We start from the raw sequence: 16489 nt of genomic DNA, 5'->3' as shown, positions 1-16489 counted from the left end.
GTTGAACAAGTCACTGGAACTACTGAGACAATTAACATAGAATCTCACAGTTCCTTTTCAGAATACAACTAAACCAAGGTTCAGAGTTCAAATGTAACTTTCATGTTTCCTAACGTTTCAGTTCTTAGCCGTGGAACTTTAATCCTGCATGATTAGTAGTACTATTAAATATGCATTAAACTTGGATTTTTGTTTCTGGAAACATTTTGAAAAGCTTTTACTTACATAATGGAAAATGTTTTCTGTATTAAGTATTCACCCTCAATCTGATGAAAGCATTTGTAGTCCTTTGTTTTTTATTTATGCTGAAACTCTTTTGTATATATGTTTTTTAATTATTTGTAAAAACCTAATAAGACTTTAAAATCCGCAATAAATAATTCAAACATTCAATGATGTCTGCATAACTGTGAACTTTCCCTAAAGCAAATAAACTGAATTTAGCTCTGTATCTAATGAAAATTATATGCTGTCATATGGGAGATCAAAGCTCTGTTCCTGGTTCTTGTGTCTTGCTCACTGGGCTGGCAGGAGCTGGGAGTATTGCAGAGTCAGTATCTTTTGGCCATTATTTTCAAGTGTCCATTAAGTTTTCCTGTCTCTGTTGGTGCCCAACTTGAGATGCCAAGACCACTCTGATTTTTTTTAAAGAGATGCTAAGTACTTAAGTTCCATTGACTTCAATTAGAGTTGTGGGTGCTTAGCTTCCCTCCAAATCAGACGCTAAAACTCTCAAGTTGGACACCCAAAATTAGTAATCACTTCTGAAAATTTTTTCCCTAGGCCTTTTGTAAGCTCATGGTAAAGTAGCACCTCTTAGTACTCTGCGGATTCCTCTGCCTGACTAAGAAGAAGAATTGAAGGCTATAAAAGGGAGTATAGTGGGTTGGATAGTTGAAATTGGGAGAAAATGAATTTGAAGAGTCAGTAAATTGGCAGAGCTATGGGAATGAGGCATGATACACATTACATATATTTTCCCTTTCAGAAAAACAAACAAAAAAGTCCTCTCTCTGTTCATGGTTGTAGGTATCCTGAATTAGCAGCTGTGTGCCGAAATTCTAATACTCTAATTCTGTATCCTGGAGCTGAAGCAGCTAATTTGGAAGAAGTGGCTTTGATCTTCCCAAGTCCATCTACAATCATCATCATTGATGGAACATGGAGTCAGGCTAAAGATATATTCTACAAAAACTCTCTTTTCCGGCTTCCTAAGCAGGTAAGATGTAATGCTTTGACTTGAGAGTGTAATATATGTTTTCTTTTTTTCACTGGAAGTGTTTGAACTAGAACTGGTCAAAAACTAGAACTTTATCCTGTATAAAATTTGTATGTTTCAAATTTTGTTTGTCCCAATTGAAACAAAAAGTCAAAATACTGACAGTTTTCACAGAACATAAAGTTCAAAAAATTTGGATTTTGAAATGTCAGAATATTTATGTTGACATTGCTGAATTGAAATGTTTCATTTTGCTTTGTTGAATGGACTCAAAACATTTAATTTCAGTTTGGTTTAGCACTACTCCACATCCACTTGAGCTGCTTAAGTGCCTCATGGTTGCTGTAGTTGGGGTGCCACATGCTCCCATCCTTTTCTGTGAGCTGAGTTCCCAGGCCAGATTACTTGTCTCTTGATGCAAAGTGGTCACATGAATCCCATGATTCACCATACTGGTTCAGCTAGAGGGGAGACTGTGGTGCATCCTGGGAAATGTAGTAGTCCTGCCAGGCAGACTGTCCTATAGAAGAAAGAATGCAGTCATGAGATATTAGAACTGCAGCTCCCATAAGGCATTGTGGCTGCTCCAGCAAACATACACAATGTCAAGCTGACCTTGAAAAAAATTGGGTTGGAATGACAAATTGAAATATTTTCAGTTTGACTTGAACTGAAACGAAATTTTTCCAATGGGAAAATTTGAAAAATGTCAGGGAGGTTTTCCATTTTGTGGAAATGGATTTTCTGTCCAAAAAAAGCTTCAGCAGAAAATTCCAAACCATCTTTAGCTTGAACTCAGGACTTCAAAAGGTTGTTGTTGGGAGTAAGGCCTCTTAATAAAATGTTTGCAGTGGTGAAGTCTACGTTTTTTTATCCTGATCCTATTTCCAGGTAAGTGTATGAACCTGAGTGTGAAAGTAGGATGTTGTGGCCTTTCAGTGCAAATTCTCAACTCTTCTACTCATGTCCAAGGGAAAGCTTGTAAGAATCCAAAATGGTTGTCAAATCACAGCTACTGAATATGGAGGGAACTTATAATGAAATATATTAATAACATCACATTTTCTCCAGATATTACCATTAACAACAATAGGTTTTCCCCATCCAAGTACTCTAGATTATAATGTTTGAATATAGCACTAACAGTTAGTGCTAATAAAATTAACAGATGTAGGTTCTAGTCCTGCTCTGAGAACTCTGTGAGCACAGCCCTGAAAAAGAATTGTGTAAATCAGTGGTGCTGTGTAGGATGCATACACATGATTCTCAGTGCAGGATGGAAGACTTAATTTATTGTTGTTACATGATTAACCACTGTTATTTGGGCAGTTATTCCATCCTTTGTATAACAAGTTTCAGTCTAACACAAGTTACTTGTTATTCACAACTTGTCAGCCTGTATTATTTTCTCCTAAAAATACCTTATATGAGTTAATCAGTTTAGTTGTGGATTTAACAAAGTGGTGTTTTGATCTAAAAGTCATGCTTCATCCACAGCCAACTGTATTTTATCCTAAACCCAGAGCCTATGAGGTTTTTAAAAGTGATCTCCCATAAATACTTTAAAACTTTATAAATAGCCATAAGCAATATCTTTGGGGGTAGAAATATAAAACTTGAAACCTTAATGCAATCCTCTCACAAGTAGTTTGTGGTTCCTATTAAATTATGCAGCAAGTCGATATTTTTAAATAAATCAGACCTGCAATAAGAGATGGCTGTTTCATTCTTACATATGCAGAGAGAAAGAGATAAGTATTGTTGTCAAAGCCAGGTCTGATTGGTCTTCTGTATTAGTTTGGTATGTGCTTCTGATAAAACACATGCTGGCCACACAGGCTACTGAAGGGAGGAAAAACCTTGTTTAAATAAATTTAACTGTTTGTATCCTTTTTTTTTTTCATATGGTTACTGGAAATAGCTCCCTCTTGGAGAGCCATTTAGGGCATCATGTGACTGGATATGCAGTAAGAAAAGAACACCAGACCATATTGTGCCTCTCTAGCTCTGCACAGAACTGGACCCTACAGAATCTCCTTCATGCGGTCTGGGGTTCATAATGGAGACTACAGTACTTGGGAGTGGGGCAAGGACTTGGGTAGGTGGGGGATGGGAGGAATAGATGTTTTAGGCAGGAAAGGTAATGCAGTGCTGTGCTTTATCTTTTTGGTGTAGCTGTTGCAGTCCCTGGAAGCCTTGGTAGTGGGGCTCCAGTAAAGCTGCATTACTAGATTACCAAGGACCAGAGCTGATGTACTGACTTCTGGCCTCTAGCATATCCCACAGAATACTTTAGATTTTGTGATGGGCCTGGTGGCCTTTCACCTGGGGGCATCCCAATACTACATAATAAATTAATGCAAGGGGCTGTATTATCTTTTCTATCAACCTACTGGTGGGGTAGTCCTTGAGGCCATTCATGGTCAGGGAAGCCCTGGTAGCAGAGGGCTACACTGGGGCACAGAGGAAGAGGGCATTTGACCTCTTGTTTATCCCCCACATCGAACTGTGAGGTTTGGAGGCTGCTTTCAGGGGCTGTTTCTATACCTGGGGGCAAACATCATGGTCTTCCTGCCCCTTCGCTTCACAAAGAGCACCTTAAACCATTTCCTTTTCTTCTGAATCCTACTCAATGAGTTATCTGCTATGACAGGACAGTCTTTTACAGCACTGGAACACTTAATTTCATTTTTGTTGTTGTTTTGTTTTAAATCCATTATTTTTAGTGGCCATTTTGCTTAATCAGCTTAGTTTAAAGATTACTGTTTGTGGTAGTTACTCTAACAGTATATTAGAAAACTATACTCCCCTACGCTCTCAGTAAAAATGTAGACTACTGGCAATTCCCATAATCTTGATGCTTAAAGCGTTTACTGCCTTAAGCTTTTAATTCCAACAGAAATATTTTTAATTTCAGGGCAGAAGAAATGCTCTTCTGTTCCGAGACAGTGTGAAGAATAAGAAACCAACCCTTTTACAGGAGAATAGAGTAGGCAGGTCTTTAATTCGTTGAAATACACTAAAAATAGAGCATAAAATGTTTGCATTTGTACAGCTAGTTTATTGAAGTTGATAAAACTGTAGAATAAAATCGGATTTACAAAATTCAAATAATTTAATACTCCTATGCACAACAAAGGCCTTTCAAAAAAACAGACATTCATGTTTTATAGTGTTACAGTCATCGCATTTCAGTATGTTTTAATATATTATGGGCCAGATTATGACCTCCATACAGTATTTATTTTTATGAGCAGATACTCCCATAACCAGTCCCACTGAAATCATAATTAAACTGTGTCAGTCACCAGTATAGCAGTGGACACTTCCTAGGCACTCAGGTGGTTGTATGTCTTACAATAAGTAGCTGGAGGCACAATCACTTTGTAAGACATAGTGCCCCTGAACACTGGAGAAGAGCATCCTTGGAACTTCCCACTAGTATACCTGTTTAACCCTTATAGTCAAAGTTATGCACTCATCTCAGCACAGGAAAGGATGGTGGTCTGAATCTGCTCGATGCTGGTCTGTGCCTCCTCCAGGACTGCTAGTGCTATTGGCAGCATTAACAGATATGTTCTTACCTGATTCCATCTTTTACATCACACACTTTCAATATGTTTAGATATATTTATGTAGATTAAACTAAATTTGAATTATTTTTTTTTCTGAGTACAAATAATTTGGTTAAGGTAGATTGGCGTACTTCATCAAAAGAGTTTGTTATACATTTTCAAAAAGTCCATTATTTCTGGTTTAAGTCAGATGAGAAAACATTCTACATATTTCTGAGTCCACAAGTGCTGGTCAAATGAGCATTTACACGACATCAGAAAAATGCTAATCCGTTTTGAAGGTCAGTTTTAGATTATCATTGCTTTTTTCCTTATTAATTAATGTTTGTATGGAACTTACATTTTCAAAGTGCTTTGTGAGTGCTAAATATTATGAGTTATTAAAATCTTTGCATTCAGATAATATATTTTAAAAATTAACATATTGTATGTATTTGTGGAATGATATTGTTTCACTTGTACAGCCAACACCTTTTTATGTTAGTGAGCTATTAGAAGCTGTTATATCTATTGTCATGAATTAGGAGTAAAGTTTTTTAAATTTTTAATTGGAAAAATTAGATAAAAGTCACAAATATTTAACCATTAAAATATACATTATTCTGTTTATACTGGACCAGTTTAGAAAGCTCATAGTAGATGTTAATTTAGTCCATCAATGCAAAAAAGGCAGCGGAGGGAACCTTCCCATTATTTTCATTATTCCAGAAGTAATTCCAGTTGTTTTAATTGTCTGAAATATAGTTCAAATCCCTCTTAATTAAGGCCTCAAATGAGCAAGTATTTAAGCATAAGCTGAACTTTAAATATGATAAGAGTCTCATTGACATCAGTGCAACTCCTCACATGCTCGAAGCTGGGCATGGTTTTAAGTAACTTGGTGAATCCTTGCTCAAAATACTTGTGCAGCGTTTTCTTGTTAGGTAAAGTTTAAAAAAAAATCACATTTTCTCTCTTGGAAATAAGTCCTGGAGATCCTCTGGTGATTGTTGAATAAATGACAGCCAGACCATAGTTCTATCTCATCTTTAAAGTGTGTCCCAGGAAATCCAGCAGTATTTGCTGCAAGGTAGCATGTAGTCACTATCTGAAGGTGGGAAATTCTTTTACAGTTCCTTAGTGTGCACTTGCATGCTAAATATAAAACAGTTATGTCATCTACCAGACCTCTCTTGGTACGTGAGCGAAACTGCTTTAGTAATCCAAAAGAATGAAGAGGCAATGTTTCATTCCCTAGTCCACAATCCAGGAGACTTTATATTAGGGGCTGTTAGGTGATATCCAAATACATACCAGCCCGGTATAGAACTCTGACCAATACTTGCCATTCATTATTATTTATTTATTTACATATTTGCATTGTGGTAGAGTCCAAAGCCCCTAGAATTCTGGTCCTGTTGTGCTAGGTTCTGTACAAGCACATATCTATGATTCAGTGCTTGATCCAGAGAGCTTGGGAAGATGGATACTGGGGAAATGATTTGTCTCCAACAGTTCCCCATATCAGCAGACACTGTCAGAAACTGTCTATGTGGGTAAACGGAACTTGCACATCCTTCACCACAAGTTTTAAATATTGACATTTTGAGCTCCAATCTTTCTTCTGCTTGTAACTTGCTTGAAAGGACTTTTTTATTGCTTCTTGAAATTCAAAGACTTTGCAAATGTTAATATTTGCAGAGGCAAAACTTAGTTAAGGCCTGTGCATTAATGGAATCTTCATTACTGGAACTATGGCTTTTGGGCATGGAGGGGTAAAGGCGTGGCAAAGCACTCAGGACAGGTATAGGTGATCTAATAGATCTTTTCGTTTTCTTACTTCACAGGAAAAAAAACAAACTTTGTCATTAATCCAAACTTTCATTAATCTGGATTTAAATCCCCTCTTCTCAGCCAGAGAACAGACATGAGCTGAGATTCTCTTCCCCCAATATGTACATTACATGCATAAGGAACAATGAAATCCTGTTCCTCTTGATTAACAGATTCATTGCAGATTGCTAAAGAAGAGCTGGGGCTTTACATTTGCCTTTGAGCACCTGATTCGCTTTGTGGGATGCCTGCAGAGAGTCACTGGATCCCAACTGGGATTTTTTGCTGGTTAGCCATGGAAGATGGCCAGTTCTAACATAATTTATTGTCCTTTTTATAGTTATGAATGATGCAATAGACCATACAAATTGCATTGTAACTTGCATTTCTGTTACTTGGTTTTGCAGGGAAGGGGATGAAAGTAGCTGAACATCCTCAACAGATTTTCAGTGACTTTGGGGGTGGTGGTATCTACATGCATCCACCTCTTACTTTGTGTAAGAATGTCCTTTACAAAATCTGTCAGGAAGGGTTTTGAGGGACACTGCTATGGGACTGATACATTGTGTGGCATTACCCCTTGGAAAAACCCATTAAGATAAATGTAGATCTTGTAAGCGTTAATTCCTGTGGCTCTGTCCCTACTGGAAAACCCTCTCAGATTCGGGATAAGACACATATGGCGGTATTAGAGATGAAGCCATTGTACCAGGGAGCAAAATACTTTGTCCTTTGTATCAATCTCCTTGCTTTCTGCAGATGTCTTGAGATCTGTAGGATTTCGCACAGATACTGGGATAGCAGTGGGGCTTAGAGGGCCATGACTTCTGCTCACCCCATAGATATGAAAACATTGCATGCTGAATAGATGTAAACTTGGGGATTTTGCTCTCCTGCCGAATTTTATGTGGGAGAGCATGACTGTCCTAGTATAAATTACTTGTTATTCTCTATTTAATATGTAGCTGATATATACAATCAAGGTGTCATGTTGATAAAGTACTCTTTTTCACTTAGAAGCATTGTTAAAAATATGTTGTGCAGAAAGATTGAGTAAAAATTTTTAATAATAGTTTACCAGGGTTTACTCTCTGTAGTTCTATATCTCCTTTTCATGAGCTGGGAGCTGGTGTCATTAGATCGAAAATTGAGACAATTTGAAAGCCCATTATGTTAGGCCACATTAATGAACCTGATGTGAAAAGAGGATACTTTGGAATGGTGGTCGTTCAGATAAGACCTTCTACAGGTTTAGGTTGTCTGGTTCATTTATAGAGAAGTCTATTAAGAATGTGTGTTTTCTATTTTATATTTTCTCCTATCTTGGGAACTACCCACAACATTGCAGTCTGGTGTGACAATCAGGCTGTGTTGGTGTGGCGGGATCTCCAGGGTACAGCTTGAGACTGTGAGACCGCTGTGCCCCCTTAACTTTCCAGCCTGGGCTGTCTCACAGTACTTTGCTAGTGACAAGCAGCAAACCTGTCCAGGTGCTGTTTCACTCAGCACAACCACATGTAGAGCCCCACACCCAGTTAGATTGCATGAATGCTCTCAGAGCCACTCATGAATCACACAGAGAAAGGTGCCAGCCAAATCTCTCCAGCTCCCAGCCTTGTACTTCAGGAGTATACCGTTTTGCACTGCTCAAGACCCTTTCTTGAGCAATGCAAGTTTATTAATTGGTTCACCACTTCATCAATAAAAAGTGGATATACACCAGCCTTTGTAAACCTGAGCAGATTTACCAAGCACTTCAGGCAAACTCACTGGTAAAGATAAACAGTAAAATAAGTTAATTAATTACAAAAGATAGATTTTAAGTGATTTTAAGTGATAGGCAAAAAGTCAGAGTGGTTACCAAAATAAAATATAAGCATGCAGTCTAAACCTTAAACCTTATCACACTAGACAGTATTTAGATCAAGCAGTGTTCTCATCCCACTGGATCTTACAGTCCTTAATATACAGGTTTGTCTCTTAAACCTTGGCCAGTCTCCTCTGTTGAAATCATCAGTCTTCTGAGCGTCCTTGTTGCTTGCAGCATAGGTCGTGGGGGGAGGAGAAAAGGCCCAGCATGGGGGCACTGTGTTCTGTTTTATATCCTTAGTCCATGTGCTTGGAGAACACAAGTCCAGGCATGTCTGTTGGGCATTGCTGAGTCACCAGGCGAGGTTGAGCAATTCCCCTGGTGTGGCCTTGTGCAAGTGAGTCATTGCATTGTATCACTCTTGCTAGACAATGGCTGTTGATGGTTGTTCGACACCCACCTGGGAGTTGGTTATCTCCCCAATTATTGTCTTTGGGGACCTAGTATCTGGGTGCTTCCCAAACCCACAGCATATTTTAGTGACAATCATACAACACAATTCTCATAACTTCATATGCATTAATGATATACATATTTAGCTAGAAACAGTGGCTTTCAACAGATCAGAACCTTTCCCTCAGGGGTGTGGATTTTTCATGCTCTGCAGAGATGTAGCTCTGCTGATTTAAGTTCCCGGTGTAGGCCAGCCATTTGTTGGGAAGAGTAGGAAGAAGTCTGCATCCAATACTTTCGCCAAGATGCGGGATATCTTCTCTCAGGGTGGGGCAAGAGAAGAACATTGACGTTTTCTCCTGCTCCCTTAAACATATCCTTGAGTGATACTGGCAGAATGTAAGAAAGACTGCAAGGTGAATTATCTATACACTTTGGCAGTTTCTCAGTTTTTCATATCTAGGTTAGAGATATTGGATCTCATCCTTTCACAAGTCAATGATTATATTCAGTAAAACACCAGCAAACTATACCACAGTGATTCCTTTTGTAAGTTTTCAATGTGGTTATGGATCCCATATTTGAACATAAGGGAAATTTTCCCCTTCAAGAATCTCACTTTCAAAGATGTGTGTTTAGTTGCTGGGACTTTAGCTTGAGTTCCTTCCTTTATATCGCCTCCCTGTCTTCAGATTTTTTCTGGATCAAACAATATTTCCTTGCCCCCCAGAGTTTATTCTAAAGAGCAATAGACTTTTGTATTAATTAAACAATTGTTCTATTGACCCTAGGTCTAGTGCCTTCTCCCTCACAGGGGGAAAAGTTTTCTGTTCTGTACATAATGTGACTGATTAAATTTTACCCCCTCATGCACAACCAGTAAGAGAACATGTGCTGCTTTTCATCTGCTTCCAGCAAGAGAAAACAGCATGCAGTGCTTCCATTGCCTGCTAAATAAAAGATTGCATCCAGTTGGTTTAAGACTACCCAAAGGTTGCATCTGCATCCTTACAAATGTTACTCCTATACAGCAGCATGTCAACCTTGTGCTTGGAGGGATGAGGCACTGGCCTCCCTGATCTGTATACCTGCTCCTCCCCCATCACATTTATTTGCTATTGTCAGTAGGACCTGTAGTAGTCTCTGAATTCAGAAGAACTGTCATGCAAGCTACACTGAAGCTGCTTTACTAGAGCGTTTATTAATCGCTACGCTTCTGATAGTCAGTGCTTTCAGCTGATCACATGGGAGGAAAGGGCCATGTGACAAGGGAGACTCACAGATTATCCAGTTTATTGTGGTTCTCTTCTAGCCTGCATTCTTTGCCATATCCCCTCAAGCAATGTTGAATTTATTAGAATTCAACTTAGAATTTATTCTTCTCTTTACTTATTCTGTAGCCTATTTCTTGAGTTGGAAGTTTCTCTGAAGAGCAGGACTGCGGGAGTTGGCTGACAGATCTTGTCTTCCATTTTCTCTTTGGTAGATCTATAATGCTGATAGTCAGGGTTATTGCCATGTAGGATGAGATAAATGACAAATCAAATTTCCTAGTAACACCCTTTCATTATTCTGTATTATAATGTATTCAATTTTACTTTTGTTTAACCATTAGCTTTAAAGATACAAACTATATTTAATACACAAATGCCTGCTTGGTCTGAAAATATTTCTTGTATTCTTAACTTGGATGAAAAGAAATTAATAATATCTCTTCATTTTAAAGTACAATACAGTGTTGTAAGCAATTGCCATTTAGAAAAGAACTATACAGGTCTTCAGATCAGAACGTCAATAAAGCACCCAAATATTTATTATGTGTAATCAAATTTTTCAGCATTTTTAATCATATGCCTGCTGCGCACTAATTTCTCAATGCTCCTATTTATAAATAAATAGCCCTAGCCATTATTATTAATAAGGATCTTCATTAGAGAGTTCCCCAAACAATTGGTGAGCGCCATCAATAATCTGTTGCCATCTAGTGTTATTAAGAATAATTAAGAGAATTATGAAGCTCTAATGGAAAGTTTAAAGGAAAGTCTTGTCTTCAAATGGAAGAGAAATTGAGGGTTAAGGAAACAATTTTGAAACTATAATATTTTAACTACTTCCCAGCTGGAATTTCATTGCTACTGTTATTTTTCCATGTTCCATTGAGAAAAATGCAATTGTTGGAAGATACTTGGTTAGCACAAATGACCATGCTTATACTAGAAGGGTTCAGCAACAGGTAGAAAGTTTTGTCAAATAGCTGAAAATCGTAGTTCTTTAGTCACACAACTTAAGCTCTCAAACCAAATTTGAAATGTCCTCAAGATTTTTCATATAAAACCACAAACAACAAAGGGGTTGTATCTCTTCCTCCTCTGTAACCCTGGGTGCTGATGTGTTGTGAAGCTTTTTCTCATAGCCCTGACACCAGCATCCTGCTCACAGTACAATGGCCTCACCCTGGCTTCTTGGTTACTCCTTGCAGAATGACACCAACAGCCATTACAGTCCCGAGGCTCCCCCAGTGCATTTTCCCTGCAGTTTCCAGTCTCTTTCATTGGACCCTCACAGATGTTAAGTTTGCTGCCTCCAAAGAGACAAAGTGCACACACTATCCTGGTACTTTAGCTGAGGCTTTTACTCAGGCAACCTTAAGTCTGCACCCATAGTGCCACCCTTACAACAATCAAACCCTAACCCTAGACCTTACTCTTAATTGTAATGACCATCTGTGGGGACAGAGAGAAGGTTATTGAGTGAATATTACCTGCATCACCATAATAGAAAAGCTCAGAACATTCAAAAGAAAGTGTACCTTTACTTCTAATTTCAAGGAATTTTAATTTGTGTCTGTTTTCAGAAAAATACAATGTTCTCCTGGGCATTTTGGCTGAAGTAAGTGATGTATAGATTCTTTCCGCCGTAACTCCTGATAGTGAAGTGTTTAGCCTGCCTGGGAATTTCTTTTAGTTTGTATAAAAGGTTTCAGAATGACTCCGGGAGAGAAATCCCTGGAGACTTCTTGAAAGCTGCATAGAGATTCTAAGCCTCGAATCTTACAAGGCTTTCAGGAACATATTGCATTTTTTTCTCAGACAGCTTCTTGCCTTTGTATGTGACTTCTTTCCTCCTGCTCCCCATATAGAACCACATATCTCCCATGTGGCTTTCCCTCTTCTGTTCTTTCCAGAACAGAACTAAACCCCAGGTATATCCAACTATACCCCAAGTGGTATCTCCTGCCAGTCATTCTCTCCATGTTGCCTATACATGCTCATAAATTGCCTCTGGGGCTATGTGCCTTTTGCAAAGCATGCATAAAATGATGCTTATATATTATTCCAACGTCAGACTGTTCATGTAATATCAAACTGATGAGTATTATATGCTTCTATCCTGTATATTCTGTACACTTCAAAATATAAATGTGTATTTGCTTAAAATATACATATTATTTTTAAGCATCTGTGTGCATTTGTATTCTCATAATCATACCTTTTAAATACTTCCATAACTCCCATGTTTGGTTCTTTAAACCTATGAAAATATGTCTGCTTATTAGGGACTCCCCGAAGAGTGAAGTTTAATGTTTGTGTGTGATCTATTTAAGGGATAGGAACCAAAAATAGAAACATTTTGAAAAATGAGTAACAAGAAGAGTAAAGGATTTCAGCATGGTAGGTAAATCAACGAACTCACAAACAATGATCTAGTACCTCTGACAATTCTTGATTTATTCATATATATTACTTCATCTATCGTCTATTCACAATCAGAAAATCATACCATAGTTTATTGCTCCAAGATTATGAGCCAAATTCTCCGGTGTAAATATGCAAAACTTCATTTAACTCTGTGGTCCTACCCTCATTTTACGCTAGCAGAGAATTTGGCCCTATGTCTGTGTAATAGGATGGTTTGTTTCTTTAAGGGCTGTAGGGGCTGGAACCGGCTGGCCTTGTTCTGAGGCAGAACCCCTTTAAGAACCAGTGTTTGGGACTGATAGGCTGCCGGTTGTATTTATCAGCCCCAGCAAGGAAGGGGTCATGAGACTGAGTCTCCTGATTGCTTGCTTCCTGGGGAGTATATAAAGGAGTGCTCCCAGCTCAGCAGGTGGAGCTGGAAACAGGTGAGATCTACAGGGGGGCTCTCATGTAACAGTGAGCGAATGAGTGCTGCAGGGAGTAGGAAGGCTTCTGCAGGGTCAAGTGAAAGAATCCAGTTTATATATGACTCAGGATGGCCTGCAGAGTATAATCCTGCAGGCTAGAAAAGAGAAGGCAGCAGAAAGGCTCATGCTGACTTCCAGAGAGAGGGCCTGTGGAGTTTAAGAGCCGCAGGGAGTGAGAAGGATATGATAGAGATGCTGAGCTAGTGTTAAATAGCTTTATTTTGGAGAAATAAAACTGTGAAGCCCTGAAGAAAGGGGACTTGAAATCTGGAGGATGGAGAGTGTTCTTTGGTACTGGGACTGGTGAGTTAGTCCACATTCCCTACTAGTAATATTAGTTATTCCTCTTTCTGTGGAAATTTCCAGGGTGTAACAAATTAATTCCTTGCTGTGGTAAGCATTTGGTCAGTAAAACTTCTGCCTTTTAAAATACCTCATACCATGTCTCTGCCAGTCCTAATAACTTCCTGGACGCTTCATTGCAACCATGCATTAACTATTTTAAACTACTTCTTAGAGGCTATGACAAACAAAAGAGGTCACATAATTAAATCTATTTTAAAATTACACAGCAGTGCTCCTTTACTGAAAGTTTGCCTGTGATGTTTGCTCTAAAGTATTGTTGCCTATCATTAAAATTAGGGCTGTCAAGCAATTAAAACAATTAATCACAATTAATCGTGCTGTTAAAAATAATAGAATACCATTTATTTAAATATTTTTGGATATTTTCAACATTTTCAAATATACTGATTTCCGTTTCAACACAGACTACAAAGTGTACAGTGCTCACTTTATATTTATTTTCTATTACAAACATTTGCGCTGTAAAAAACAAAAGAAATAGTATTTTTTAATTCATCTAATACAAGTACTGTACTGCAATCTCTTTATTATGGAAGCTGGACTTACAAATGTAGAATTCTGTACCAAAAAAACCTGCATTCAAAAATAAAACAATGTAAAACTTTAGCGCATACAAGTCCACTCAGTCCTACTTCAGCCAATCGCTCAGACAAACAAGTTTGTTTACATTGCAGGAGATAATGCTGCCTGCTTCTTGTTTACATCACGTGAAATTGAGAATAGGTGTTCGCGTGGCACTGTTGTAGCTGGCGTCACAAGATATTTACATGCCAGATGTGCGAAAGATTCGTATATCCCTTCTTGCCTCAACCGCCATTCCAGATGATATGCGTCCATGCTGACGGGTTCTGCTCGGTAACGATCCAAAGCAGCGTGGAGCGACGCATGTTCACTTTCATCATCTGAGGCAGATGTCACCAGCAGAAGGTTGAATTTCTTCTTTGGTGGTTCAGGTTCTATAGTTTCTGCATCAGAGTGTTGCTCTTTTAAGACTTCTGAAAGCATGCTCCACACCTCACCCCTCTCAGATTTTGGAAGACACTTCAGATTCTTAAATCTTGGGTCAAGTGCTGTAGCTATCTTTAGAAATCTCACATTGGTACCTTCTTTGCTTTTTGTGAAAGTGTTCTTAAAACGAAAAGCATGTGCTGGAGCATCTGAGACTGCTATGACACGGAATATATGGCAGAACGCGGGTAAAACAGAGAAGGTGACATACCATGCTCCCCCAAGGAGTCAAAAATTTAACACATTTTTTTAACGAGAGTCATCAGCATGGAAGCATGTCTTCTGGCATGGTAGCCGAAGCATGAAAGGGCATATGAATGTTTAGCATATCTGGCACGTAAATACCTTGCAATGCTGGCTACAAAAGTGCCATGAGAATGCCTGTTCTCACTTTCTGTTTACATTGTAAAAAGAAGCGGGCAGCATTATTTTCTGTAAATGTAAACAAACTTGTTTGTCTTAATGATTGGCTGAACAAGAAGTAGGATTAAGTGGACTTGTAGGCTCTAAAGTTTTACATTGTTTTATTTTTGAGTGCAGTTATATAACAGAAAAAAATCTACATTTGTAAGTTGCACTTTCATGATAAAGAGATTGCACTGCAGTACTTGTATGAGGTGAATTGAAAAACACTTTTTTTTGTTTATATTATTTTTATTACAAATATTTGCACTCTAAAAATGATAGTGAGCACTGTACACGTTGTATTCTAATTTGTAATTGAAAGCAATATATTTGAAAATGTAGAAAAACATTCAAAATATTTAATAAATTTCAATTGGTATTCTATTGCTTAACAGTGCGATTAAACTAAGATTAATGATTATTTTTTTAAATTGCGATTAACTTTTTTGAGTTAATCGCGTGAGTTAACTGCGATTAATCGACAGCCCTAATTAAAATGTATAGCTGCATAAAGTACAATTTATTTTACTGTCAAAATATAAACCAGATATAAATTTAGGGAATATTTTCCAAATTTTATGCCATTAATACAAAGGTTATTTTATTGGACTATTTTCTTAGTCGGAATATATAACTCTATGAAGATGAACTGCAAAGTGCAAAAAAAAAAAGTTCCTGTTTTATCTTTGAAGCATTCAGATGGCACTATAAGTATTAAGATTTCAAAAAAATATCTGCTGGCTTTTTAAACATATAAAATATAAAATCTTGACTCTTTTTCCTGGAGGACTTTTCAGAGGACTGGATAGGTTTTGAGATTATGACATCAGGGGAGTTAAGTCAATGGAACCTGAACAGTTGAGAAAAGAGGAAGAATTATTGAATCATACTGTTTAGAACTCTTTGTGATATCTTTTGTGTGTGGTTTTTTGGTTAATACCTATTTAATTCAGATCAGAAATGAGGATATTCATAGCTGAACCCAGCAACTGCCTCCTCCATCAGTACTGTTTTGGTGATTTCTTGTTATGGACATATTATTAGCATGGAACACCAACAAATTACGAAGCATGTTTACGAAGGGATGCCACTACATGACCGATGAAAAATATCCTCCAAATAAAATCTTTATTGATGTACTGGACTATAGGTAGTCTTAGAAACAGGTAAAGCTACCATTTTGGCTGAATGGGTGTGATAGGGAAGCAGACAATGAATGGAAGAGGATAGGTGTTATATGTTTGTTCTTTAATTTATAAAATGTTACAAAACTGAAGGGAAATGGGTGGGTGGGTTTGTAAAAACAAAACCTTTAAAAACATTATTTCTGTAATTTTAATTGTATTATAATTAATAGAAACAGATGATTTCCCCAAAACAAACTAATTGCTGACCTACTAACTTTATCCCCTCAGGCAAAAGCCTGGGAGATTTCTTGCATACTCTGTTAAAGGTCAGCAAACTCTGGGTCTTGGACTAGCCATGGAAGAAATTCCAGAGTTGAAAATCTTCCACTGAGGAACACTTCCACCAGCCCCTGGATATTTAAAGCTGTGGATTATTAGTTGAAGCACCACAGCTGGTCTCAAAGGCTGTTGTAGTACATTTGGCGACACCTCTCATATCCAGGACTCAGACTGAATAGGACTTTAGATTGCAATCAACACCTTGAATTT

At 37.9% G+C, this 16489-nt stretch overlaps 1 protein-coding gene across 1 annotated transcript in view; it reads left to right on the top strand.

Moving 5' to 3' along the window:
• Positions 1–16489, top strand: part of DTWD2 (DTW motif tRNA-uridine aminocarboxypropyltransferase 2) — a 181177-nt gene that overhangs the window by 100652 nt on the left and 64036 nt on the right. The window contains exon 4 of the mRNA XM_074953008.1: positions 1030–1219. Coding sequence (XP_074809109.1) covers positions 1030–1219 — 190 coding nt within the window. The remainder of the gene's footprint in view (positions 1–1029; positions 1220–16489) is intronic.

The sequence above is a fragment of the Natator depressus genome, chromosome 5, assembly GCF_965152275.1.
Source record: "Natator depressus isolate rNatDep1 chromosome 5, rNatDep2.hap1, whole genome shotgun sequence".
Taxonomy (NCBI): domain Eukaryota; kingdom Metazoa; phylum Chordata; order Testudines; family Cheloniidae; genus Natator; species Natator depressus.
The sequence above is the reverse complement of the archived record's forward strand: the minus strand, read 5'-3'. Positions and strand labels throughout refer to the sequence as shown.